Raw genomic sequence first — 25,909 nt, forward strand, 5'->3', positions numbered from 1 at the left:
ACTATGTAAGCAGGCTTGGCACCTGTGTTATAGAAATGAAGGTGAGCAAGTGGTTCTATGACCCTGGCATCCTGGTCTGAGTGGCCAGGCTTCCTGTAGGTGTGATGAATCAAGTCAGAGAGGTCCGCAGCTTTCACACATAATCATGCATTTTCTGTAAAAACAGGACTCTGGGAATACTCACCATGCCCTCCTCACCTGAGTCAAGAATTGTAAAACTCAATCACGGGCTGTGGCCAAGGAGGTACGTAGGCCCTCCATTCCTTCTCGAGAAGCTTGTCCACACCAAGGGTGTGATCCTGCTCTGGGCATGCCTGATTAAAATGTGGCTAAATCAATTATTCATTCATTTAACAAACATGAGGTTTGGAGTCAGGCAACCTGGGTTCAAATCCTGTGTCTGCTGTGTGATCTTGGGTAAGACGATCAATATTTCTGAATTTGTTTTATCTGTAAAATGGAGAAAAATCAGTGTCAATCTCATAGGGTGTTGCGAAGATTAAATAAGGTAGGACACATGACACATGAAGTGTCAGATGTATAGAAAACACTCCATATGTGTATTTATTATTATTGCACACATTTGGCAGGTCTACTGTAGAAAACTTTGAAAATCAAGAGGTGCATAAAACTTACATAAGCGTCCATGAGTTCAGCATCTCCAAAAACCAGTTTTACTTCTTTGTATATACATCCTTTCAGGTTTTTTCTATTTATGTGAATTTATGCCTCCTTCCCCCCCTACAAAAATTGGATTATATAGCACATATTGTTTGGTAACTTGCTTTTTTCATGAACAGTAAGTATATCACAAGCAGTTTCCAAGCCAGGAAAATCTTTACATAACACTATAGCTTGCTGGCTAAGAGCCCAGGTTTGACACCAGACTGCCTGGGTTTTAATCCTAGCTCTATCACTTACTGTGTGACCTTAGGCAAATTATTTAACTGCTCTATGCCACAGTTTTCTCATCTGTAATGTGGTGTCAGTAATAATCTATACCTTATAGAGTTGTTGTGAGAATTAGATGAAAATGTATATGGTACTTAGAGCAGTGACTGCACACCGTGCCATGTGTCATCCTTCTCTATTCTACACTGACTTCCATGGTGGGGATATGTGAACAATTATTTGACCTGGGTTATATAGCTGGGTTATTTCTATCCTGTTTCTGTTCTAAGCACTACAGTGAACACCGTCCATTAACAAGGTTCTCTGGGGGGATACACATACCTGCATAAGAGGTGGCCATCCCAGTGTCTGAACTTTTTGTGATTCCTGTGGGATAGGAACAAAGTTCAAGGCAGCTAGGCCATCCAAAGCTGCTGAAAGATGGGAATGCAATTTCCTTTTTTGTGAAACGGTGTGATGTGGTCTCTACAGGTTATTCTGAGTTTAGTTGAAGCTTAAGTGCAAATCCTAACCCCTGGCCCATCAGAAAGTCCTAGAAGAGGAAGGACAGTCCTGAATTCCGGTCTGGCCTTGGTCTTTTGAATGAGAGCAAATGATTTCCCTTTCAATCTTACTCATCTGTAAAATGGCCACTGTTGATCTCTTCTGGTTTCTGGTTGGTGGTGGAGGTGTGAAGAGCTGGGGAGCTCTGTGCAAGGCAGGAGGCCTGCTTCATCTTAGCCCAGTTCTGTACCCTTAATATCCCAAAGGGCCATTTCAGGGCTCAGAGGGAAAAGGCTGGCATTAGGCTAGAGCCAAAGGGGCTTGGGCTAGGGTGGGCCAGGAAAATAGAGGATCCAGATGGGGCAGGAGGAGTGAAAGAGAAGGGAATGAAGAAAGGCAGTCTTACTGCAGCCTGTCCTTGAGCTCTCCACAAGGAGGGGACTCCCACCACCCTACTCCAGCCAACTACCAGATCAACAACCCTAACCATCAGCAGCCATTTACAGGCACCAGAGCATGTGCCTATAGCTTTAAGGCTTGGTCTTGCTCACCTTGTAGCTTGAGCTAAATTGCTCTATCATTACAATTGCATGACCTTGTTTTCTCTGAGCCTCAGTTTTCTCATCTGTAAAATGGAACTAACATGGCCTGTTTCTAAACATAAGGCTTGAAGTGTCTCTAAAAGGGATCTTGGCACAGGGTGGGCAGGTGACTCAACTGAGGACACCAGTGAGTTGGCATCTGAATTGGGACTGGAACCCAGACCTCCAGATTGCTTCTTCTTGGGCCATCACACTGAGATTCTCTCCGCCCTTTCTCTGCTGCCACATAGTTCTATGCCCAACAGTAGCACTTAGCCACACACTCCAATAGCTCCCAGCTGCTCCACACTTCTGTCACAGCACGGAATGCCCTTGTCAGGAACCTATTTGATGGCAGGCTAGACAGTGAGCTCCAGAAAGCTGGCATGTGTCCCCAGTGCCTCTATCATCTTTTCTCTGGATCACTCACCTATGCATTCCACAGTGTTCTATGACACTGTCCTAGATAATAGGGACACAGCGGGGAGTGGGAAAGGACCACAGATATGGCCTCATCAAGTTGGTTGTCTCAGTCTCTGGCCCAGGTAATCTGGAACCTTGCAGTCATGGAGATGAGGGTTATTCAGATCTGGGGTCCCCATGGAGTCTGGAGCCAGGATTTCACCATATACCTGTCCTTCCTAATGCCTTCAAGCCTCCAGCCATTTGATTTAGGTCTTGTCTGTTATCCTCCTCCATCAACAAATCCACCTTTTTCTGCTGCTTCAAGCAGACTATTCCATTCAGATCCTTTCACAATGGTGGGTGGCCTCGGTGAACGTTTGAGCTCAGAGTTTATTCTTGGCCACTCAGAGCCATTTTATCAACATGCTGGAGTAGAGGTGAGGGATAAAAAAACAAATATCCTGTTAACAGTAGTTACTTGCTCTTACCTATTACTTGTTTGCCTTGAAACTCCATTATCCTGGAAGCCTTAAAACATACCTGAGTAGAAACAGAGACTCTGAGAGATTCTGTAACTTGCCCAAGCTAGTAAGTGGCCAAGCTGGAATTTCAATCCTAGTCTAAAAAAGCAAGTACTCATGCCATTTTTCTAAACTGCATCTCCACAGGCTATGGATCCAAACAAACCCCAAGAAGCTTTTTGACTAGGTGGATGGACATGCCTCAGCAAAAAAACCATGTATCAGGAGCAGTACTGATGAAGATGCTCCGTGTGGGAGCAAAGGAAGGAAGGAGGGAAAATAAGGTTGTAGTGGGTTTGAGGACAGTGAGTAGATAAGGCTTGTTTGCCTGGTAGGTCTGGAAAAGGAGAGTGGACCCCCACTGTGACCAGCTCTGGATGCCATAATAAAGAGAAAGGGTTTTCTCTTTCAGGCGCTGGGGGAAGATGTGTGAGCAGGATAAAGTAACAGAGAGCAGTGGTCCAGGAGGGTGCATTTGGTTAAATTACAAGTTCCTCCTTGGAGTGGGTGTTGATTAAGGGGGTGATCACAGGGCAGGGAGAGGTCTACCCAAGCTCATGACAAAACAAGATGCCATCTACATTCTGGAATTTTAAAAAAACGTGCTGGAAGATCACCTAACAGTACCACTGTGGGTGAGTGGTAAAGTTGGTACAGCCACTTGATAGATTTTACAACCATCAGAAATATTTAGGAAGGGTTCATTGTAACACATAAAAATGCTTATGTTAAATAAAGAACAGAATACAAAATTGAATATCTAGTATGATTACTATTCTGTTTAATAACAACAGTAACAGTAATAGTACTAGAAAAGAAAAAATGTAGAGTACAAAGAGTGGTTATGTTAAGGTGATGAGATACTTAGGTGTTTTTTTTCCCTCCAGCGCCTTTCTATCTACATCTCCCGTATTCTTTAATGACATGTATTCTTTTTCTCTTAAACAAACAAACAAAAACTTTGTTGTCTTTTTTAGTAGTGATTTTGCCATACCTATGTTGCAGGGGAGTAATGAGGAGTAAAATGAACAAATAGATGCAAAGCACCAACCACGGTGCCTGGCACAAAATCAACGCCCTAGGAGTGTCAGGTAAGAAGGAGAGCTGGCCCGGCGTCTCCACCCCCGAGGAGACCGGCGGAGGCCCAGCCCCCGCGGAGCACCCTCTCGCCTAGCCCTCAGTCCCCACAGCCCGAGGACAGACACGCCTCCTACGCCGACGCTCGCCCAGTCCAGCAGGCGCTGTGCCCGCAGAGCCCGCCGCCCAGCCCGCCCTGCGGACGTGGAGCCCCAGCTGCACCGCCCCACACACCCTCGGCAACCTCGCGCGACGTCGCGCACCCACGGCCCCCGCCCCCCGTGACGTGACTGCAGGGGGCGGAACCGCAGTAGCCCCTCCTCGCGCTCCCTTCGATTGGCCGCCGCGCTGTCACCACGTCGCGGGAAGCTGGCAGGGTGCGTTTGTGTGTGTGTGGGTATGTATGTGTGGTGGGGTTTGCTTTGTCATTCATATCCCCGTCGTGCGCTGACGCGGGCCTGGCCGAGCGCTCCAGGATCCGCAGAAAAAGTCCCGGCGTTGCCCCTGGAGGCTCCCGGATGGGGAGGATGCTGCGAGCCCCTTACATAATGACGCGACTGACTGGAGCACATGTCAACGCAGAAACAGCACATGCCGCAAACCCAGGCCTCCCGATTTCGTTAGTGCTAGTGATAGCCTACAAAGAAAATAGCACGGTATGCTATAGTATGAATTACAATACAGTGAAACGCACTCCAATAATAAAGTGTACCTTCGCAACAAGGCATAATATAGGATGTTATATTTATAGGGCCTATTTATAAGCCTCTATTTAAATCTTTTCTGATAGGCCGAGGCACCGGCCCAGACACCATAATGATTGGCGTATTTTTCTGTCCTTCAAAGAGGCGGGTTCTAGAGTCCGCTTTGCCTTAGCGGGCCCTGGGATTGGCCAGCAGCGGCGTAGCGGCGCCTTCGATTGGCCCCGAGGGCTGTCCCTCGGAGCCGAAGAGGCGGGGCAGGCGGCTGGCTGGTGCTGGGGCGGGCGGGCCCCGGAATTGTCATTTCTTTGTTTCCGAAGGCGGAGGAGGCTCTGAGTCCCCCCCTCCCCGTCCCCCCCCCCCCCCCCCCCCGGGTGCGGGCTCCATGTCTGTGTGACTGGCCCCAGGGGTAGAGTCCAGGCCCGACGCGGGGCGGGCCGGCGGCGGCTGCGGCGGCGGCTGAGCTGAGAGACGGCGGCGGCGGCGGCACCCGGCCCCTCAGCGGGAGGATGAAGCGGCGGAACGCTGACTGCAGTAAGCTCCGCCGCCCCCTAAAGCGGAACCGGATCACCGAGGGCATCTACGGCAGGTGAGCGGCAGCGCCCCCGCCTCCCCCGGCCTGGGCCCTGCGGCCCCGGGCCGCTCGAGAGGGGCCCGGCCCCGTTATGTAACCCCGACTAGGCCGCACGCCCGCGCGGGGGGCCCTCCCGAGGAGCGCTGCATTGGGGGCCCTAGCCAGTCCGCCGGAGGTCCGCCCCGGGGGCGCGGGGTGTGGCCGAGGGCCACTTACGGGCTGGGAGGGCGCGGCGGGCGCGGCCTGAGGGAGCCGCAGCTCCGCCGTTGGGAGCTCCCGAGCCCCGACGGGGGGAGGGGCGGCGAGCCCCCTCCTCTCCCGAGTCCCCTAGCCAGCGCCTCCGACTCCGAGGTCCGCTCACCGGGCCGACGGGCTTCCGCTGGCCATCCCAGCCCGGCTCTAGCTTGGGAGTCGCGGACCTGAGCCGGGCAGCTCGAGGACCATGTGTACTGGAGGGAAAGGCTGACAAAGTTGGGAACAGATAGTGGCCCCGTGGTCCCCGGCAGACCGGGCAGGTGGCCACGTTGACCCTTTTTATTGCCTTCTACTTCTCTTACGGTATCTCAAACTTGGCACCCAGGGATGAAATCTATACCCCCAAATCATGCCCTGTGGCCCCGCTCCAGACTCAAAAGGAGCTGACGATCATTTCCTCATCAAACATTATTTTTCCAGTTCCAAGCGGATGGTATTCTTCGAACCTTTTCAAAGCGATTTTCTCAAATTCGCATTTTTTTTTTCCTTCAAAAAGAAAACCAATGTGCCCTTAAATAGAAATTGAATCCAGGACTCTGATGGGGGGAGGACAACAGGTTCATGGGGCGACTTAGTGACAATCACAGCTTCCCTAAGCAAAATTTGTGTACGACTGTTATTTTCTGGTTCTTCTCAGAATGTTAATGCTACATGGTACTTGCCTTGATAAAGAAATTATTTCAGTGGAGAAGTAATTTACAAAGAATTCCCAGCATGTGGATATAGGCTTAATTGCGTCCTCATGGTGTTTTACAATTGAGCTCTTTTTAGCTGTGGGAACTTAAGAGAAATATGTGAGGTTGCTGATGACACGTAAGTTGTCGCATAACTACACCTCTCTCACATGCTTTGTTTACACGTATGAAATGATTGCTTTTCACAGGCAGCTGACTGATGTAAACATTGAGGGTTTTCTTTATTTCAAGTTTTAAAAGCATTAAGTCAAAGTAAAAAGTTCTTGGATATATTCTTATGTAATGAACCATAAATCATAGTAATCATTCATTCATTCAACAAATGTATCCACTATGTGCCAGGCCCTGTTCTATCTAGTAAGAGTACAGCAGTGAGTAAAACAGACCAAAATCCCTGCTGAATCAATCAAACCTGACCATTTTAACTAAAACTGGGGCGAGGGGAAAAAGAACACCATTTCTCCTATAGATTTAATAATGGGGAAAAGTCTCTTCAAGTTGTACATATTTTAATTCTTGAATTAAAAAAGGCCTTTTTTTTCCTGGCTATTGAAAAAGATTTGAACAACTAAATATTAATAGTGATACAAGAATAGAAAAAGTATATAAAACAGAGTTGGTAGACCAAGGACAACTGTGACATTTGAATGGCTGCTATTTACAGTAACCTATGATGATGTACCTCCATTTATATAGTAAGAAGATTGGGAATCCCATATTGTTTACATATCTTTTGTTGTATTTCAGTTCTTTTTGTATTTGAACAAATACGTCCAGTTTAGTACCTGCCCATTGTCAACAATCAGTATGAATCAATGTGAATTCTTTGTCTAATGAAAATTATTTTACTGATGATCATTTGGAATTTGAATTTTTATGCTAAAGATTAAGTAAATACCTTATGAAAAGTGATTTAAAGTTTCATCTGTAAAATTTTAAGAAACCAACAATGCTTTAGTTCTAAAATCTGTTTGCTTTCTTTTATTTGGCATCCTTTAAGTTCAATGTCAATAAAAGACCTAAATATATTTCTACCTGTTTTTCCCGTTGGAGCATCACATATCAAATAAGCATTCCAGTTATCTGTTTCTTAGTTAATGGTATGGAGTATTGGACTGAAGAACAAGATATAGTAGTTGGTTTTTTTCCAATTGTTTTTAAAAAGCGATTTAGAAAATTTCCAATCATTTCTAAAGCAAACGGAATAAGTGGACTAGTTTATAAGTTGTGGTGTTTGAGAATTTGTGAGTATCACATTTCTGTTGATGATCAAATTTAAGTCTATACTAAATTGTTTTTCACACAATCTATTGCCCATTTTGTTTCTCAACATCTGGCCAATTTTGGTCTCATTAAACAGCGAGCTTTGTGTTTTTTTCCTGAGGCTCTGTTGACAGTTTTGACAACCACTGTCCACTCTTTCACAGCATAACCTTTCATGGACTTATTATTTTCATGTTCTCAGTCTATACAACTCTTCTGAGCTTTGGCGTAGCAAAGAGGCAGCTGTGGTGAAGAGAGCACTGTCCTGAGGGCATCAGGAGATCTAGGTTCAGACTCAAAATCGTAGCTTTGCCACTTTGGGCAGGCAGGGCATCCACAGCTTTGATCCCCAATTCTCTTATCTGTCAAATGAGTTTTGAGGACCAAAGGAGGTATATACAGTTTGTAAACTTTATAAATTCTAGCGAGCTACACAAATATTATTTGCCATGTTATCACATGTTTGGCTTTAAGGAGGCAGGAAAGACTATAAGATTTGATACAACTATAAACAGAAGTTGAGTAGTCAAAACAAGGGTCAGTTGCTGTTGGTCTGGTTGAAAAAAACCCTGTTGCTGATACGCTTTTAATCATGGGCTCCAATCCAGCAACTGTGACTGAGGTGATTGTCAAGTGATATTGTTGTCAGTATAACGGCTGTGACAGAATGCTGTTTCAGGGGCAAGATGGAAGGAAAATGGGTTTTAGACATTATGTTAATGTTGCCTACATTTAAATATATGCCCGTCGTTTGAAAATTGAAATATTTAGAAATACGTTATTCCAGTCGAGTTAATAATCAAGAATGAGAGAAAGGAAACAAGAATGGCGATCATTTTCTTTTATGTAAATAATTAAGGGCTAAAATTCAATGTCATTTAAAAAAATATCTGAGCCAATGCATAACCTGACAAAGAGTAGGAATTCAGTGCTCAATAAATGTTGAGTAAGTGAATTAATAAACAAATGAATCTAAGCTAATTGAGTCTACTCATTTAAGAGCCTGCGTTGTTCAGGGAATTATGGAGGATACAGGATAAGACATAATTCCTTGTCTTCAAGGAGTTTACAGTCTAGTAAGCCATAATAATTCCCTCTTAAATTTGTGCAGCGATTGAGGTTCTAAAGAACTGTTCAAGTAAAAATATTTATGTTGAATTAAATTTTAGTTGGCTGTTTTAGTGGTTCACCTGCTGCATTACCAGCTTTATTTTGCCCTGTGCTATTTTATGATGAAGTAGACACTGAGTGAGGGACTATTTTCTAACTCAAATCAGATAGATGTGGAAGTATTTTCGATGTCATGAACGAAAGTTATTAATAAGAGAAAGTAAAAAGAATAGTTCTACTTAACTATTGCATTTCAGAGGTGCTCGGGTTTTATGGCAGATTCTCTCCCTGTGTCTGCCTTTACACGGGTACCACAGACTCCCAGCAGTAATGTCTAACTACATGCAGTGATTCTCCAGGTGAGGTGGGGTTGGAGTGCTCTGTAGTTTTTAAAAGCCTGCAGGGGATTCTGTGTGATTCACCCACCTTTCTCCTTGCCATACTCACCACTCCCTTGCACCTGAGAATTACTGTACAATAGGAAGATGAGGAGATAAGATGTGATAAGTAGAAGACAGAGGCAGAAACATTTATGTTTAAAGTCTCTGCAGTTAAAATTGTTACTTACCGAAGTAAGTATAATAAAAATTTTAAGTAAGGTGCATGCTTTAAGCTTTAGGAAACTATTTCATATCTTTGTTACTGGTGGTTGAAGGAAGTACCTCTTCACTTGTGACTTTATGAATACTTCCTGTCATCGTGCTGGGTTCTGCTTCTGACATGTTGCCTAAAGCTTACGCAGTGCAGTACTGTACCTGCCTCTTACATTTTTATAGTTTTATGCCTTAAAACTAGGACTGACTGAGGACTTTCCTGGAATATATGATACCTTTTCCCATCTTTATTTCAGAGAAGAGTTTTCTGGCTTTTGACTTTTTAAATGGTCAAAGTTTGCATCCTTCTCAGCTTCCTAATTTCCTTTTTCAGACCCTTGTCCAAATAATCTGGTCTCCAGAGATTTCACTTTACTGTTTTTCCTGCCTCCTTAATGATATTTCCTAAGCCTAGTTTTAGACTCCTTTGGGCTATGCTTATTAAAGCCACTGGAGGTTGGCATGACCCTTGGCTGCCTTGATTGTACATGTGTTCTGCAACTGAAACCCCAGATACCAATGTTGCAACCTCACAGCTTAAAAGCATTTTGGTAATCTTGGTAGGCTTTAACTTCAACAATGCTGGACTTGACATTTGAGTGATAAATTCGGTTTTGTTTTAGAGAGGTGTTGGTACAATGGGGTAGGTACAATGGGGAAACTGAAATGTTTCATTAACCTTTCCAGCTGGGTGTTTTGCTAAACCTTTTTACTTATAGTGTCTATGAAATACGTTTAAACAAATCTGCCACACTGGAATTTTGTACTTAATTTTTGGTAGTAGTGTACTACTTTTTTAAAAAAAAGTACTTTTGTCTAACTTTTATTTATGATTCTTCTTTTGTGAGCATTCTTGGCAGTTCAGTTTCACTAGATGTTTTGAAAATCCCTTTAAATTACTGCTATGGGTTGAGGAAGGGAAAGGAGAGAACATGATCTACCTCAGATTATTTGCTTAAAAGCTTCCTGTTTTATCAGTGATACTCTCCTTTTTCTTCACATTGATTCATTATGGCCTTTCTTGAATCTCACTAGATTTGGAGACTGATTTGGTAGACTTAATAATTTAGTAATTCTTTTCACTTTCTTGTTATATGCCTAGGTGGACCCAATTCATATTCTATAAAGAGTTGTATTTCCAGAGTCTTTTTCTTTGGCCATTTCTCCCAGATCTCCCAACTGATATTAACCCTTTTGAGTTTTATGAGTGTGTATGTGTGTTTTGTTTTGTCATTTTCTAGGCTACCATCCAGGTATCACTTAAGGGCAAAAAACAAGATAGAACTTGTCGAGTATATATCTTATGGAGTCTGGAGGGTAAGATAGAAATTTTACCAACGTAGTTAAGACTTCAAAGTGAAATAATGTAATTGGGTTGCTTTTCCTGATGAGATTTAGTAAGCTCTTCAAATATACTGATTACTTTATTCTCTAGACTTACTAGATTTGGGTGTACTTATTTTAGTTGGATCTTTTTCAAGAAATAGGTCCAGAAGAAAAATAAGCTGTCTGCTCAACAAGCTGCATAAATGTAATGGCACATACCAACAGAAACACATATTTTTTGCTAGTCTTTATTTCAACATGGATTTCTTCAAATACCTGAGTGACCATTTCTTCAAAGTCTCTCACCTTCAGGCACATGTATCCTAGTAATGGAAACTTTCAAAAAAGTAATCGACTGTTAGAGTATAATATATTTGTTGAAGCTTTATATCTTTACTTTGGCATTTATCTTAACTGACATCAAATTGTCTTCAGCTCATCAACCTGCTGAGACTCCTGTCATCCCCAAACTTTGAAACCCTTTCATAGCACTGGCCTTCATTCCTTTGTATTTTTTCCTATGCTTCCCTTACGGACCATGTGCTCACATTGAGTCATGAGATTGTGACATCAGAAGTAATTTATCCATCACCCTGTCTCCTCTGTTGCCTTTTCTTAGTTAGAGGTTTTTAGGTTTCATGGATTGAAATGATGCAGCTAGTGATAAATTGAGTGATAAATTCGGTTTTGGGGAATCTGTAGATTTCAGTGATTCATTTGAGCTGTTTGGGATCTGTTTCCTGGTCAGCTCAGGGGAGGTGGCTAGAAATAATCTCGCTCTGTTTTTAAATTGTGTTATTACTTTGTTCATCTTCAAAACACTTTTAAGAATCCAGTAAGCTGCTCAGGACTAAAGTCAGTACTTTGCATATCTTACAGTGAGGACACTTGAACTGTAAAGAGAATGAGTACCATGTTCATGGTCATACAAAACATCCTGTCTCAGATGAGAGAAATACAAACTGAAGTCTTTTTTCAGATGTAATATGTGTTATTTTCTTGTCTTTTTCTAGGGTTGACAAGCTATACCTCATGGTTCATTGTGTTTCTGACTTTTTTAAAAAACGACTTGTCTTTTTATTTTTAAATTGTTTGTTTCTCTATTACAGTGACCATTCTGGGAGTGTGAATGTTATTGGAAAGTAGTCTTGAGTTGCCTCATCTTTTGTGCCATTTGTTATCTCTGTAAAGAGCATGTCACTTAAAACTTTTTCTTCTACAGAGCTTCATAGTGTGTTTACAGATTCATAGTTTATGAATTAAGATACTGAGGGTTTATTCTTTCATAAAGTACCTCTGCTCATTTTTTTAAAACTCGGTTCTCTTGGAGAATTAAAAAATGATGTAGCTTGAATACGTATGAAGAGATGTAAAGAAGGAAAATAATATTTATTGAGCATGTAATGTGAGATGAGAAGGTCCAGTGTGATGGATAAGCATATGGACTTTAAAGTCATATAAGTTTGGGTTCAAATAATGTCCCTGACACTAATTGTGTGATGTTGAACAAGTTCTTTATCTGCTTTAACTGTCAGTTTTCTCATCTGTAAAATGAAGGTAGTAAATAATATCACCTACTTTATAGGATTATTATAAGGATAATTGAGGTAAGTCAAATAAAATACTTAGCATAGTCCCTGACACAGACAAATTACTTAAAAAGTTATTTACTGTTACTACTATTGTTATTACATTTTTATCTTCATTATCTTACTTAGTTCCAGTAAGGGTATTTAAGGATATTGGCTTTGGTTTCACAGTGAGGAAACCGAGGTTGCTGGAGGTTTAATTACTTGATAGAGACCCATGTCTGTCCAACCTCAAAGTCTGTCCACCTTTTGTTTTACTGTATTGTGCGACTTCATCCTTTCTGAATGGTGTTTATGTAGTAACTCATATGATCCTCTCAAAGTCTCCACTGCATGTACGGAAAGTGTCGTTGTCTTCATTTTCCAGGTGGAGCAACAGGTACCAAGAGTGTCTTGTGCAAGGCCATTAACCTTTTTTCCTTCTTAAAAAAAAATGAGACTCTTAAAAAAAAAAAAAGTCTTAAAAAAAAAAGTCAATATAGACATGACAACAATGCAGAATGTGATCCTGGACCAGGATCGGATTTATTTATTTATCTGTCTTTATCTATCGATCGATCGCTATAAAGGACATTAGTGAGATAACTACTGAAATTTGAATAAGGTCTATAGATTACTTAATAGTACTATATCACTGTTAATTTCCTGATTTTGATAATTGTGCTGTGGTTATATAAGAGACTATCCTTATTTTCAAGAAATTTAGGAGTAAAGGGGTAGTATGTCTGCAAATTATTTTTAAATGGTTTAGGGAAAAAAATAGGTATACATATATAGGAAGAGAATAATAACAAACTATAAAATCTTTTTATCATTTGTGAAATCTGGGTGAAAGATATAAGGGAATTCTTTACTATTTATGCAGCTTTTCTATAAGTTTAAAATTATTTCAAAATGAACAATTCAAAAATAAAAGTAATACATGCTTGTTATAACTAAAATTAAAGCAATATGACAGCGTATAATATAAAAGACCTTAGTACGTATACCTGCTATGGAATGATCACTGTTGTAAAATTTATAAGGATAGTTCCTTTTTCTATATAAGCAGATGTGTGTATTTCTTTAACAAAAATAGAGTTCTATTTTACATAAAAGTTTCTTGGCTTTTTTCCTCAATTAATCTCTTCTCTATTTCGTTACATAAATTTTTTTTGTTTGTTTTCGCAGCAACACAGCATTACATGAGAATTCACTGTTCTCTGCGGTCTCTTAACTCTCATTTCTGTGCTCTTTCAGCACTGTCTTGCAGCTTATTAGTTCCCTGTTCCTCAGGTTTCTTTCCTATAAAATGGTAATAACTACCCTGCCTATTTCCCAGTTGTAAGAATAAAATGAGATAATATGAAAGCATTTGGAAAAGTTACGCGTGTGATATAAATTCGAGGTCTGGTTAGATTAGGTAGATGAGTGTTACTATTGAAGATACGAAGCATAACACTTGATTCATTTATGAAATGAATTTCTAATGTTTATACAACATTAACACAGTTTTTCTAGGGCCTGTGGGTTATTTTCTTTCTCCTAATGTGCTTCGTAACCCATTGCCATCCCAAACCCCAGAGTCCACACTATTGAAAGTGTTTTTGAAGCAGAAATTCCAAAACTCCAAATTTCAGTTGCATTAGGTTACAGTACCTGTCCTTGATATCTCCGTAGTCTACATAGTATTTTGTAAAAATACTATATACCACACAGTTCTTAAAACTTTTTTTTTTAGTGATTTCCATTCTAGGGTGTTTTTATTCCTTTTAAATTTGGCATATTTCCACTATTAGATTTGTCATTGCAGTAGCTGTGTGTGTATATATATATATATATATATATATATATATATATGTGTCTGAATGTGTGTGTGTAATTGGCTAAAGAAAGGTTCTCTTTGCAGTCTGCAGGAGCTCTGGAATGGAAAAGAAAAATATGAAATAACTTAGGTATTCTCAGCCTGCTCCTCTTTTCTGGATTTTATACAAGGATGTAGTTTTAGAATGCAGCACTGGTTCTAGTCCATTTTATCTTGAGGCTTAGGCACAACTTTCTGTAGTCCACCATTTCTCTCTCTCTCTCTCTCTCTCTCTCTCTCGCTTTTTTTTTTTTTTTTTTTTTTTTGGGTCTCAGGACCTCTTTACATTTAAAATGATTGCGAATCCCAAATAGCTTTGGTTTATATGGGTTATATCTTTAAGGCAGAAAATTTTAAATTAATTACTAGTTCATATAAAAATAGCAATAATAAATCCAAGAGAAGAGTGATGTGGTTTTCCATTTTTGCAGATTTCTTTAATGTCATCCTAATAAAAGACTTTTTGAGAACCCCTTCTGTAGTCAGAGCCAGTGGCAGGTAAGTCAAATGGAGCGATAGTCTGGCATCCAGAGCAAGGCTGATTAGATTCATTTCTTCCCAACGAAGAACAGTCAGAACAGATTGGAAGCAGGTGGCTGGTAATCCTTCAGGCAGAAGCTGTATTTGTTATCTTTGTTGGTGTTGCTTTGTTCAGATACCCTTGTCAGTCACCTGTGCCTCGTCTCTCCCTCCATCGTCATTGTAAGTGTGTGCTTTGATAAAAGCCCTACTGTCGGTCCTAAGCACTCTTGTGCATTGCAGGCCATTCGTTCAACAAATGTTTGTTAAGCTCCTGCAGTGTGCAAGGTTCTATGCTGGGCACTGAGGATAGAGCAGGGAACAAAATGGGGGGCTCCTTTGTTCTGGAGGGTTTTACATTTAAACAGTTAATTACACAGAACATTATTCATACAATTTTGACTAAATGTTCTTAGGGCACACGATGCTATGTGAGCTTATGATGGGGTCTTTACTTTGGCGTCGGGGAGGGCTTTTTGGAGGAAGCGATGTTCCTGCTGTGTGCTGAAGGGTGAGTAGTGATGGAAGTGACTTCATTTAGTGTAATTGTGAAATTCAGTGGAAGTTCCATGACAATGAGAGGTTTTATTATAGACCAATACTTCTCAAATTTTAATGTATACACAGATGGCCTCAGGATCTGGTTAAAATGCTGGCTTAGATTAAATAGGCCTGCAGTGGGCCCAGAAATAACTGCATTTTAAAAAAGCACGTACATGATGCTTAATGATGCTGTTGGTCCATGGACCACACTTTGAGTAGCAAGACTCTAATTATACGTAATAAGACTTAAGCAGGAATACCAGCTGGATGACTATTCTAGAGGTGATGTCCAAATAGGGAGACGTATTTGATAACAGAGGAGACAGCCGTTTGGTGCAAGAAGTGTCATGCTGCATCCTGAAAGGTAAAAGCAATTCACAGTTACTATTACAGAGAGGACAGGAAAGCTAGGGATTGAGATAGATGGCTACTAGCACAGCCAGTGAAGTATTCCACAGAGTCTTTTCTGTGGTGAGGAACAAGTAAACTAAATGGCCATTAATCCGCCTAAGGAAAAGGTCAAGTACTGAGGATTGATGGCCACCCCTTGGTAATTATGTGGACTCCAGAAAATGATCTAAGTGACCCGCAGCTAGAGATACTAGAGAGAAAGTGCACTTTACTTGGAAAAGGGAGAATGTTCAATACTACTTTTCATTAATCATAGGTGATTAATCCATAGATGGGAGTGTATTGCTAAATAAATTCAGGTAAAAAGTAATTGTAGATGGCAAAGGTTGGATGGGGGAAAAATAGAATGGGGAAGAAGGAATCTTACAGATAATATCCACTTTGAAAAAATCACCACCGTTAAGCTTAATAATTCCTCATGTCTCTTCTTTATTACGCTAACACCCAGAATAGAAACTTGTAAGACCATCCAAAGATATTACTAATCTGCTCTTGTTTCACTATATTATGGAAAATATCTTTTTGTTGTAGTTATCCTTTTAAGTTTTTGTTCAAGATATTTTATAGTTGTTAGTAAATTTATTTGGATCAGAGAATTAAAGTAACATCAAGTTAACATAAGTCATATTATAAACTGTATACAAAATATTTTATATTTAATCATTCCCTTCATGATTTAAAAAAATATTTTACAATGCTGTAAAGGCTTAAAACTCTGTCTAGTTTTCTCCCCCTATAGAATGTCGTTTCTTTGGATTTGACAAAACCTTATGACCTTCAGAACATGGAAGGAAAGGAATTAGGGTTTCTACAGTGATGAGCAGTCATTTTAGGTTACTTGTCTTTTAACTTTTGTACAGGAACCTATAGAAGGATAATAGGCATAATTTACTGATAAAGAGGGCTAAGAGAATGCTAAATCAGGCAACTGTCATAAACTTTCTTAAACATTATAAGACTGAATCAATAGAATTCAAAACTAGTCCTAAAGTAGAGTCAACTTTGTTAATTAGATTGACTCTTGATTTTTTTAGATGCAGGCCCATCTAAAAGGGGAGAAGGAAAGCTAAGGGTATGGCACATTTTGTGAATGATTAAGTGTCCATAGATACCTGTACATGTAAACTGGGACTCAGAACTGGCTGGCAAGGAACATCAAAGGTATGAGAGTAGTTGTTTGAAAAGAAATGAAATATGTAAAAGGGTATCCCCTTGAAATTGCAGAATTGAAGAAGAGTAGGCAGTGTAACAAAGATGTCATTTCTGTATTGCCTTAGGTTTAAATGATTGAGTTATTAAAAAGTATTCAATAGGCTGCCAGTCTGTGGATAATGCTCTCTAAATAGTGAAATGGAATGTTGCCCACTAGATCCTGCCGTGCCTTGGGAGCATTTGGGGCAAAGAGCAGTTGGTTGTACTTTACTTTCTCCATTTGAAGAATGATAACAACTAGACAAGATGAAGTACTACCAGGTCTCATTCAGACACATTCCAGGGACAGCCCCATGGAAAAAAGAATTCATCTGTGAATACATTTCCATGCCATTTCTTAAGTGCCTTAGAAACATGGACGAGGGACTATTATTTCTTCTTTACAACCTAGAAACAAGGGGGGGAAAAGCCTTTAAGTTTTAAAGCCAAGCAGCTTGGAAGTCTAGTTGCAAACTAGATTTGTGCTTCTGAATGCCTGCATGACTCAGTCGTTCCTTCTAACAAAATATGCCTTGCTCTCCACTGGACCAGTAATGGGATTTAATAAGTGAGAATTAGGAGCCCATCCTCATTTGGCTAACATGACTCTAGTGAAATGAAACCAAAAGGTAGAATTTAAGATTTAAGCCTGTGTTCTTCTGGTTTGCCTTGGGTTCCTCAATTCTACACAGAAAACCTCTTACTCGAAACTTATTACCAAGCCCAAAGAGTTCTACCAAGAATTAGTATTAGCAATTGACCCGAGTTGCAAATTATGTATATCATTATGATACTGGATCGTTGAGGGTCATATGTGTCTGTTCTTGACATTTTTCACCTGTGTGGCTTGAGAGGCCATAGGAAGAATCCTCAATGCTGGATCCTGCTTTTATTGTTTCCCCTCCAAGTATATTAAGTCTTTTTGTACCTTTATTTCAAAATTGTTTATTAAAAGTCTTGATTTTGTTGTTGCTGGTGTATATTCAAACAGCTAATTTAATCCCATCAATATTGTAATATTTGTGTTGCAAAACACCATGCAAAGCTCTAGCCCAAGTCAAAGTGGATTTTAGGTATTTAAAATCTGTATATCTTATAAATGACCCCCCCCTTTTATACCTAAATTTAACCTGCTCCAGAATTGATAGGGTTAAGGACATAGAATTAGGGGTTTATTAATAGGTAAAATCTGAACGCTTCTATTATCAGGTCTTCTAATTAATAAACTAGAAGAATGGACTTTTAGATTATATGAAAAATAATTTCTTTTATCCATGTTCTTACCTTGTTTTGAGCTTCTGCAGTGGTTAGCTCTGTGTTCTAATTGGCTTGTCAAAGTGTGTTTCTATTTAACATAAGTCCAGAGGGAACTGGGTGCACACATTTATATCGCGGCCAAAGCAAGGCTGGGATGCGTTAGGGCTTCATCTTTAATGTACACTTTCGTGCCCTGACAGCCCTTAGTAGTGATTGGCATCTGCTCCCTAAGTTATTTCTATTTTGGGAAGTCATTTGGTTTTTTTATTTGGTTAATGCAGATGAATAGTAGTACATAGAGAAACAAGAAGGGGGGAGGGAAGAATTCTTCAAGCATGTAGGGATGTGCATCAAGAATTTCAGAGACGTTAAACAGATGTAGAGGGGTGGGGAAATAGCAAATCTGAAGCTTTTCAACCGTGACATTTTCTTCTAAATGAAGAACAGCTTGAAAGCTATAATTTTAAGAGTGTTGCAGTATTCTGATGTCAGACACTTAACACATTTAAAATAGTGGTGAGATTTAATTTTTTCCCGTCTGAAATGGAATTAAGCATATTTGGTCGTCATCTTATTTTGATAGTTGTGGGTCTCAGAATGAACACCAGAGCTTTTAAAATTTAGATGTGCCACGGCAGCATCTCTTTTTATCCTTTATTTCCATTGTTTTCATGATATATAAAGATACTTTTTGTCCCTTTTAAGCAAAACAGTTACATTTTTCTCTTTCTAGTTCTTCACAAATGACTTCGAATTAATTCTTTATTTTTATATTTTGCAGTACATTTTTGTACCTGAAGTTTCTGGTAGTGTGGGCACTTGTCCTACTGGCAGATTTTGTCCTGGAGTTCCGATTTGAATACCTGTGGCCATTTTGGCTTTTCATCAGAAGCGTCTATGATTCCTTCAGATACCAGGGACTGGTATGTTTATTAATACGTGTTTTTAAAGTACAATGAATTTAATAACGCTTCCAAGAAAATCTCCACGAACTGATAGTGAAACTGTTTAAAGTAGATTTTACTAGCAATGCTTAGGTGACTGTATTGAGATTAAGTAGGTTCTATGGACTGAAATTGGCCTCTAAGTCTGTTTTGTCTAAACCCATTGATCAAATCATACTCCCTTCTCTGTCATTCCAGTGAAAAAAAGGGGAGGGAGGAAAGATTTTGGGAGGGAGAGTAGTGGAATAATAATTGCCCAGTTTTACTCTGAAGTGTTTTTGAAGTTAGTGATTGGGTTAGAGTTAGAGCAGTGGTTCCCAAACGTTTTGTTCTCCGAACCTCTTTGCACTCTTAAAAATTATTGAGGACTCCAAAGAGCTTTTATTTATATGGGTTACATCTGTCCATAGTTACTATATTAGAAATTAAAACAAAAAGTGTAAATATTTATTAATTAACTTGAAAATAACAAACTTAGTACTTGTTAATACAAATTACATTTTTTAATGAAAAAAATAACTGTATTCTCCCAAACAAAAAACTTAGAAGGTTTTTGCAAATTTATATAATGTCTGGCTTTATGGATGAAAGCTGGATTTTCATATCTGCTTCTGAACTCAGTCTATTGCAATATCACATACCATGTACCTTCTAGAAAACACCACCATAACTCCTAAGCGAATGTTTATGGAAAAGATAGATAACATCTTATTATTATGAAAATAGTTTTGACCTGGAAGACCTACTGAAAGGATCTCAGAGACTAACCAGGGATCCCCAGGCCATGTATTGGGAACTACTGGGTTAGAACAAGGGCGCAGGCCTGGTCTTGTTCCCTTGGTTGACCTGTAGTTCTGTTGTGTTTTGCAGCCACATCTTAAACCTGTAACTCTTCTGCCTGGGCCTGGAGCTTTGATCAGAGCAAATCCATGCCTTGAAAAGATGGTTTTGAGCTCATGTCCTGTTGGCAATAGTAGAGGTGTGTCCAGAGGAAGGCTGCATTATTAAAATGATCAACATCAGCGTAGTTCTTACTACTGTTGTGGTCCATCTGTGCTCCAACACTGCACCCTTAAGAATGAAGCTCTTTAGCAATGTAGTGTGAGGAGAGAGGAGCCTTTTCTGTGTTAAAATTCTAGTTCTTTGGGTAACCCACCTGTGGAGCCCAAGTACATTCACTGTGAACCAACCTCAGTTTGTCCTGGTCCAGTTCTTCTTTATGACTTGAGGCCAAAAATAGGATTACTCTTTAGTGTTAAATTAACCACTGCTTTTTTTATATGGTTGATTTTAAATGTTTAAAATTTCCTGTTGTAACTTGCTCTGTAGTTACTGCATGGCAGTTTCAGAGATTGTTTTCAGAGATTGTCCAACATGTTTTTAGTCATCTCTACTTGAAAAATAACAGGTTCTAAGATGTGTTTTTTGTTTTGTTTTGTTTTTTCCTTTAGGCCTTCTCAGTGTTTTTTGTTTGTGTAGCATTCACATCAAATATAATATGTCTGCTGTTCATCCCCATACAGTGGCTTTTTTTTGCTGCTAGCACATACGTATGGGTTCAGTACGTATGGCATACAGGTAAGTCTTAATGGTTTCTTAGACGGGTAGAAATCTTAGATTCAAACTTTTTTTTTTCCTAATTAAAGTTTATTGGGGTGACAGTTGTTAGTAAAGTTACATAGATATCAGGTGTACAATTCTGTATTGCATCATCTATAAATCCCATTGTGTGTTCACCACCCAGAGTCAGTTCTCCTTCCATCACCATATATTGGATCAGATTCAAACTTTTAATGTGGTGATTTCTTTGAGTAAATTGTTTAGAGTTGAGTTTAATGTGGACGTTTTAAAGTTGCCTTTTCCTAATGGATTATAATATACCTCTAAAATATATTTTATCTTTTTGTCATTATTGAATCAAAAGTTTAAGCCTTTATGATTTGGTATCTGAATTGTAGGCATTTCAGTTACCACTCTCATCGTGGAGGTACACATTTTTTTAAAAAGTTGAAGTGATTTTTATTTAGGTAGACTTGAAGACAGCCATGTGCCAAATAAGAAAAATGTTCCTGGAATTTCAGCATTGAAAGGAAGTTAAAGGTCATTTAGTTGAAGCCTTATTTGGTACAAGAATCCCCGCAGCGTCCCTGGCACATGGTGGTTTAATCTCTAATCAAAAATCTACAGTGACAGGAACTTAGTACTGTTGTTTTTGGGCAGCTGTAATAGAAAATTCTTTCTCATACTGAGCCACAATTTTCCTCCTTACATTTTTGACCCTGCAGGTCTTGACTGTTTTAGGGCTCGCTGATCTCTTAGAGCATATAAAGAGGCTTTCCCCAGGAAAAATATATAGAAATGTACAAAACATTTCCTTAAAATTTCAGGGGGCCTATAGATCATCCCCTCGAGGCAAAACATTGACCCCCCCCCATGCCTTAGGCCACTGTCACATCCCGTCAAGTCTTCTTTTCTATAGACAAAATATCTCTGGTTTTATTGCCTTTCTCTTGTATGTTTTAAGCACTTCACCATCTTGATCTCCCTGGTTCTTAGTGGTTCTCTTAACCAAAATGTGCAATTTCGGGTATGTCTTGACTTGACCGGAGCTAGTCATCTCCCTTCTTAGAGCTATACTTCTGCTACTTCAAACTAAGATGAGATGTTTTGACAGCTCCAGTCCACTGTGAAAAGCTGAACTTGGGCTGCATGGGGATGTGAGGATTGGCTCTGAGATCATTATACTTGTCTGCAAAGCTGCATGAAACTTGATTCTTAGGCCCAGCTGCAACCTGTAGGATTTTGACCACTGACGGAACGCTAACTAATAAAAGCTCTCTGGAGCAACATTCATCCCCTTCTCAAAGGTGCCAAGAGGGTGATGTTGGCCCATGTAGAAGACACAGTTCAGCTCTGTTATTGAAAGTATCCACTACAAGCATGGTTTCTCCACCTTTAGCACTCTCTCATATCTCACTTGATTTATAAGCTAGCATGATGGTTCCCTGGTCTGCTTCCCTCTAATTAAAGTGATTTTTCTACAAACCAGTTTTTACTTATATTTCCTTGTTGTGGGCCTCATTTTTGAGTGAGTTGCCATTTACACTCGTCATTCTCCCTAGGTCTCAGTTTCTTCTTTGTCACATGAAAGTAGAGTAATCTAGATAATGTTTAAGGGAGCTTTCCAGCTCAGATAATCCTTGACTCCAATGAACTGTAGTGATTCTTTAAATTACTTTAATAATGTCTTAGTAGTTGAGAAAACACTACTCATATAACTGTTAATAGAATCTATTGGGAACAAGTTCAGTAAGTGACCCACGGGACAGCAATGAAGTTAATGTCATAAATGGCACTGAGCTCTCTTCAACCCTAGGCTCAGAAATGTGTGTTGGAATAGCTAAGCTGTGAGGTGTGTTTTAATTTGGAATGATTAGTGCTGAAACAAACAAAACAATGTTCTTCTTGGGCCCGACAAATAAGAGTATAATTTATATAATTTGGGATTAGTTTCTCTTCCAGTTGTTAAAATTTAAAATTCTTCCTTAACGGGGCAGGGGGGCTGTCACTGTGTGAGGGATATAAATGATAAATGTCTAACTATTACATTGTTTTGTGCACCTGAAACTAATAAAAATATTGTTAAAAGACAAAAAAAAAAAGTAGAGGTATCTGTCTAGTGAAGGCCATTTACTGCAGAAAGAATTAAAAATTAAAAAATCATTTGCAACTTAAATGAATGAATGAATAAATAAATAAATAAAATTCTTCCTTAAGAATGTTAGAAATGGTTGATGAAATTATATATTGCCACAAAAGAATGATACTATTATAAACTTTTATTTCCCCTTGCTATAAAGAGGAAAAAAACAGGATAAATAACATGTATGTACAACATGACTATTACATTTATTCAAAAATATTTTCAACATGGTTTTATTTTATTATTTGATAGGTTTAGAAATACAGGTATTTTGTTACAATTTTTCTATTTTTTCTGTAACGTGCTTATTATGATAGCTAGAAGTTAATATAGGGAGTGGGAAATATAAATTTTTGAAAATGCATCTTAAAATGAATTTGAAGATGCATTATCCTAGGTTGCTGTTTGTCTTCCTCCATTGTGAAAGTACCCCTTTTCTTTGGTATATTAAACCTGTAAGAACAGTTGAGACCATTAGCTACCTTCACAGAGCTTGGAATGTCTTCCTTCTTCATGGACTAGGTCTAAGGGGACTTAGGTTCTCCTTAAAAGTAGACTTAAAGTTGGACCCAATTTATATAAACTCTGGGCCTCACTTCACTCTTCAATAAATGGTCTTTCTAGTTCCAAGATTCTAGTTCCAAGATTGTTCTTTTGTTTCATCCCAGAGATCCTTAGTAAAAAGCCCTTTAGTCCTTCAGGTCACTGATTATTCCTTCCTATTCTCATTTCTGTAACTTGCTTGCCTTATACAGTCTCAAAGAAGCTCTTGCCACAGTTACTGGACCTCATGCCTATGTAGTCTAGTCCATCTTTATAAAATACCCATCCCATTATTAGTCATGTCCTGACAAAGGTGGATCATGTCTTGACAAAGGTCGACCTAGTCAACAGATTTTGATTCTAAAATCACTGAAAATTATCCCATTATTTGTATCTTATTCTATTGCAAGTTGGTTTTCGTGCCTTGAAAATTGTTTTTAATTAAAAGGAATGTGAGCTTGTAGTTAGGGGAAAAAAAATGTGGATAGTACTTAAATGTCAGAAACATTTCTTTGTGCTGTAACTCATTCTTAATTTATTTTTTTACATATCATTTCATATTAGTACAGATCTTCATTCTTTTGAAAACTACATTGTATTTTATTATATAGATTTACCAAAATAAAGCAGTTCCCTATTGATAGACATTTAAAGTAATTCTCTATTTTTTTACTATTGCAAATAATAATAATATAATGAATATTTTTACACATTTATCCCAGGGCTCTTCTATATTTCTGTAGGGTAGATCTCTGGAATTGGAATTTCTGGGTCAAAGGTATAAGTATTTTAAATTTAATTATACTGCCAAATTGCCTTCTAAAAAGGTTGTCCTAATTTATATTATTGCCGAGTATGAGAAAACCTTTTCCCATACTCTCCCTATACTGTTACCTATCTTTTAAATTTTTGCTTATTTGAGAGGTTAAAAAAATGGTTTCTCATTTTTAAAATTTGTGTCTCCCTAATCAGTAGTGAAGTTCAGCATCTTTTCATGTTTTTTAACCATCTATATTTTTTCTTTTATTACTTGCATTCAGTTGCATTTCTGTTGATTTGTAGGAGCTCTTTGTATACTAGGGCTATTACTCCTTTGTTTTACATATACCGTAAGTATTTTCTGCCAGAATCTTTGTCTTTTAATTTTGTCTATGATTCCATAGTATCTTTTGTCGTATGAAAGCTTTCAGTTTGAGTCAGATTGCTTTGTAATTGGTTTGTAAAAGTTTTAATGAAAGTTACTGTAATTGAACCAATCTGTCAAACAACCTACCTGTTCTGTTAGTTAATATTTATCACTGATGCTTGCCTCTCTTCTGCTTTTCCACAGAAAGGGGAGTGTGTTTGCCCACAGTGTCCCTGTGGATACTCTTTGTTTATATTGAAGCAGCAATTAGATTTAAAGATCTCAAAAATTTTCATGTAGACCTTTGTCGTCCATTTGCTGCTCACTGGTGAGTATTATGCATATTCTTAATCTATAATTCAATTCAGTGTTTTTAATATAAATGGTAAGTTCAATTGTAAATTTTTTCTTAGAAATTTTACATGAACCCGGAAGACAACATAACATGGTTGTAAAGAGCATGAGCTCTCTGCTCTGTTCAGGCAGATGAGCGTTAGAATCCCAGCTCTGTCCCCAGCAGCTTTGTTGCCTTGGACACATCACTCTCTCTAAGCCTTAGTTCTCTTACCTGTATATTGGGGACCTGTCTCATGGGGTTATGGGAAAGATGAAATGAAGTGATATATGCCAAGTGTTTAACTTAATGCCAAGCATATAGGTGTCTGATAATTGTTAATCTATTTTTATTATATCATGTTGATTCCAAAAAGTCTTGATGAAATATATGGCTATTTCATGAAGCTTTAATGTACTTATAATTTCCTTAGCCATTTACAAAAGCAAGAGAATGTTAATACTTTTTAAAGGAATATTAGTTTTCCTTTTGAAATGTAAATGAATATTAAAATATTTTATTCATTTAACCTTAACCATGAAACCTTTTAGAAAAGTGAGCTTGATTCTTGTTAATATCTTGTAGACATCACCACTTAAATTGTGTTTCTTCTAAACACAACCAATTTTTGCTAAAACTTATGGCAGAAAGCAAAATAAATAGCAGCCAACTGAAAAAATAGTTTCTAATATTTTAAAAGTGTTTTCACAAATAAGTGAATTAAATAAACGTGGTCAATAAAACTTGTCACTTAAATTGAGATCACTTTTAGACTATGACTGATAAATTTTAATATTAATGAAGTTTAATATGAGTTTTGACGATGTTTGCAGAAGCTTTGAAACGATATTAGGCAGACTAATGAGTTGAATGAAAATATTTCAACTTTTTATTCCGCAGGTTAGAGTTGTAAGTAAGTACAGCAGGTTTAATTTGGTGGCATAAACCAAATGTTGGCACTAATAATATCGGATACTTATTTAAATGATTTCTTGAATTTATGTATGACAGAGTGTTTATGAACTAATTTTCCAGGAATAGCTGGTGATAATATCCCTCAAGCAGCAAGAAGATTAAAGAGTCACCTGAATTTGACCCTCTCTTCTAGTATTGAAAACCAAATGATGTCCTTTAGATTTTTTTAACACTTAACAATGTTTGCTTATGACCACCTGTAAAATCTCTACTCTGTTAGTTCTTAAAAGCATAGATGCCCAAGTTCTAATAATGTACAAGGCAGTTCAATGTTAATTAACGAATTAGCCACTGTATTCAACAGTCACTGTGGTTAATTTCTCAAGTTGGTTTGAAGAATGCCAAAGTCTGATGGGCAGCCTTTTATGGTCTAGGAGTCATGTTGTTCCCTGGGGGTTTGTTCTACATACCAACTGCCCACAGCCTCTGATTTCT

The 25,909-nt window shown here is 38.8% G+C and overlaps 1 protein-coding gene across 1 annotated transcript in view; it reads left to right on the top strand.

Annotated features, from left to right (window-relative positions):
- The first annotated feature begins 4,979 nt into the window (after positions 1-4,979).
- The window catches only part of MACO1 (macoilin 1), a 51,598-nt gene continuing 30,668 nt past the window's right edge, over positions 4,980-25,909 (top strand). Inside the window, exons 1-4 of the mRNA XM_033114478.1 lie at positions 4,980-5,269; positions 18,631-18,772; positions 20,245-20,371; positions 24,370-24,493. Of these exons, the coding sequence (XP_032970369.1) occupies positions 5,190-5,269; positions 18,631-18,772; positions 20,245-20,371; positions 24,370-24,493 (473 nt within the window). The 5' untranslated portion in view covers positions 4,980-5,189. The remainder of the gene's footprint in view (positions 5,270-18,630; positions 18,773-20,244; positions 20,372-24,369; positions 24,494-25,909) is intronic.

The sequence above is a fragment of the Rhinolophus ferrumequinum genome, chromosome 9 (assembly GCF_004115265.2).
Source record: "Rhinolophus ferrumequinum isolate MPI-CBG mRhiFer1 chromosome 9, mRhiFer1_v1.p, whole genome shotgun sequence".
NCBI lineage: Eukaryota > Metazoa > Chordata > Mammalia > Chiroptera > Rhinolophidae > Rhinolophus > Rhinolophus ferrumequinum.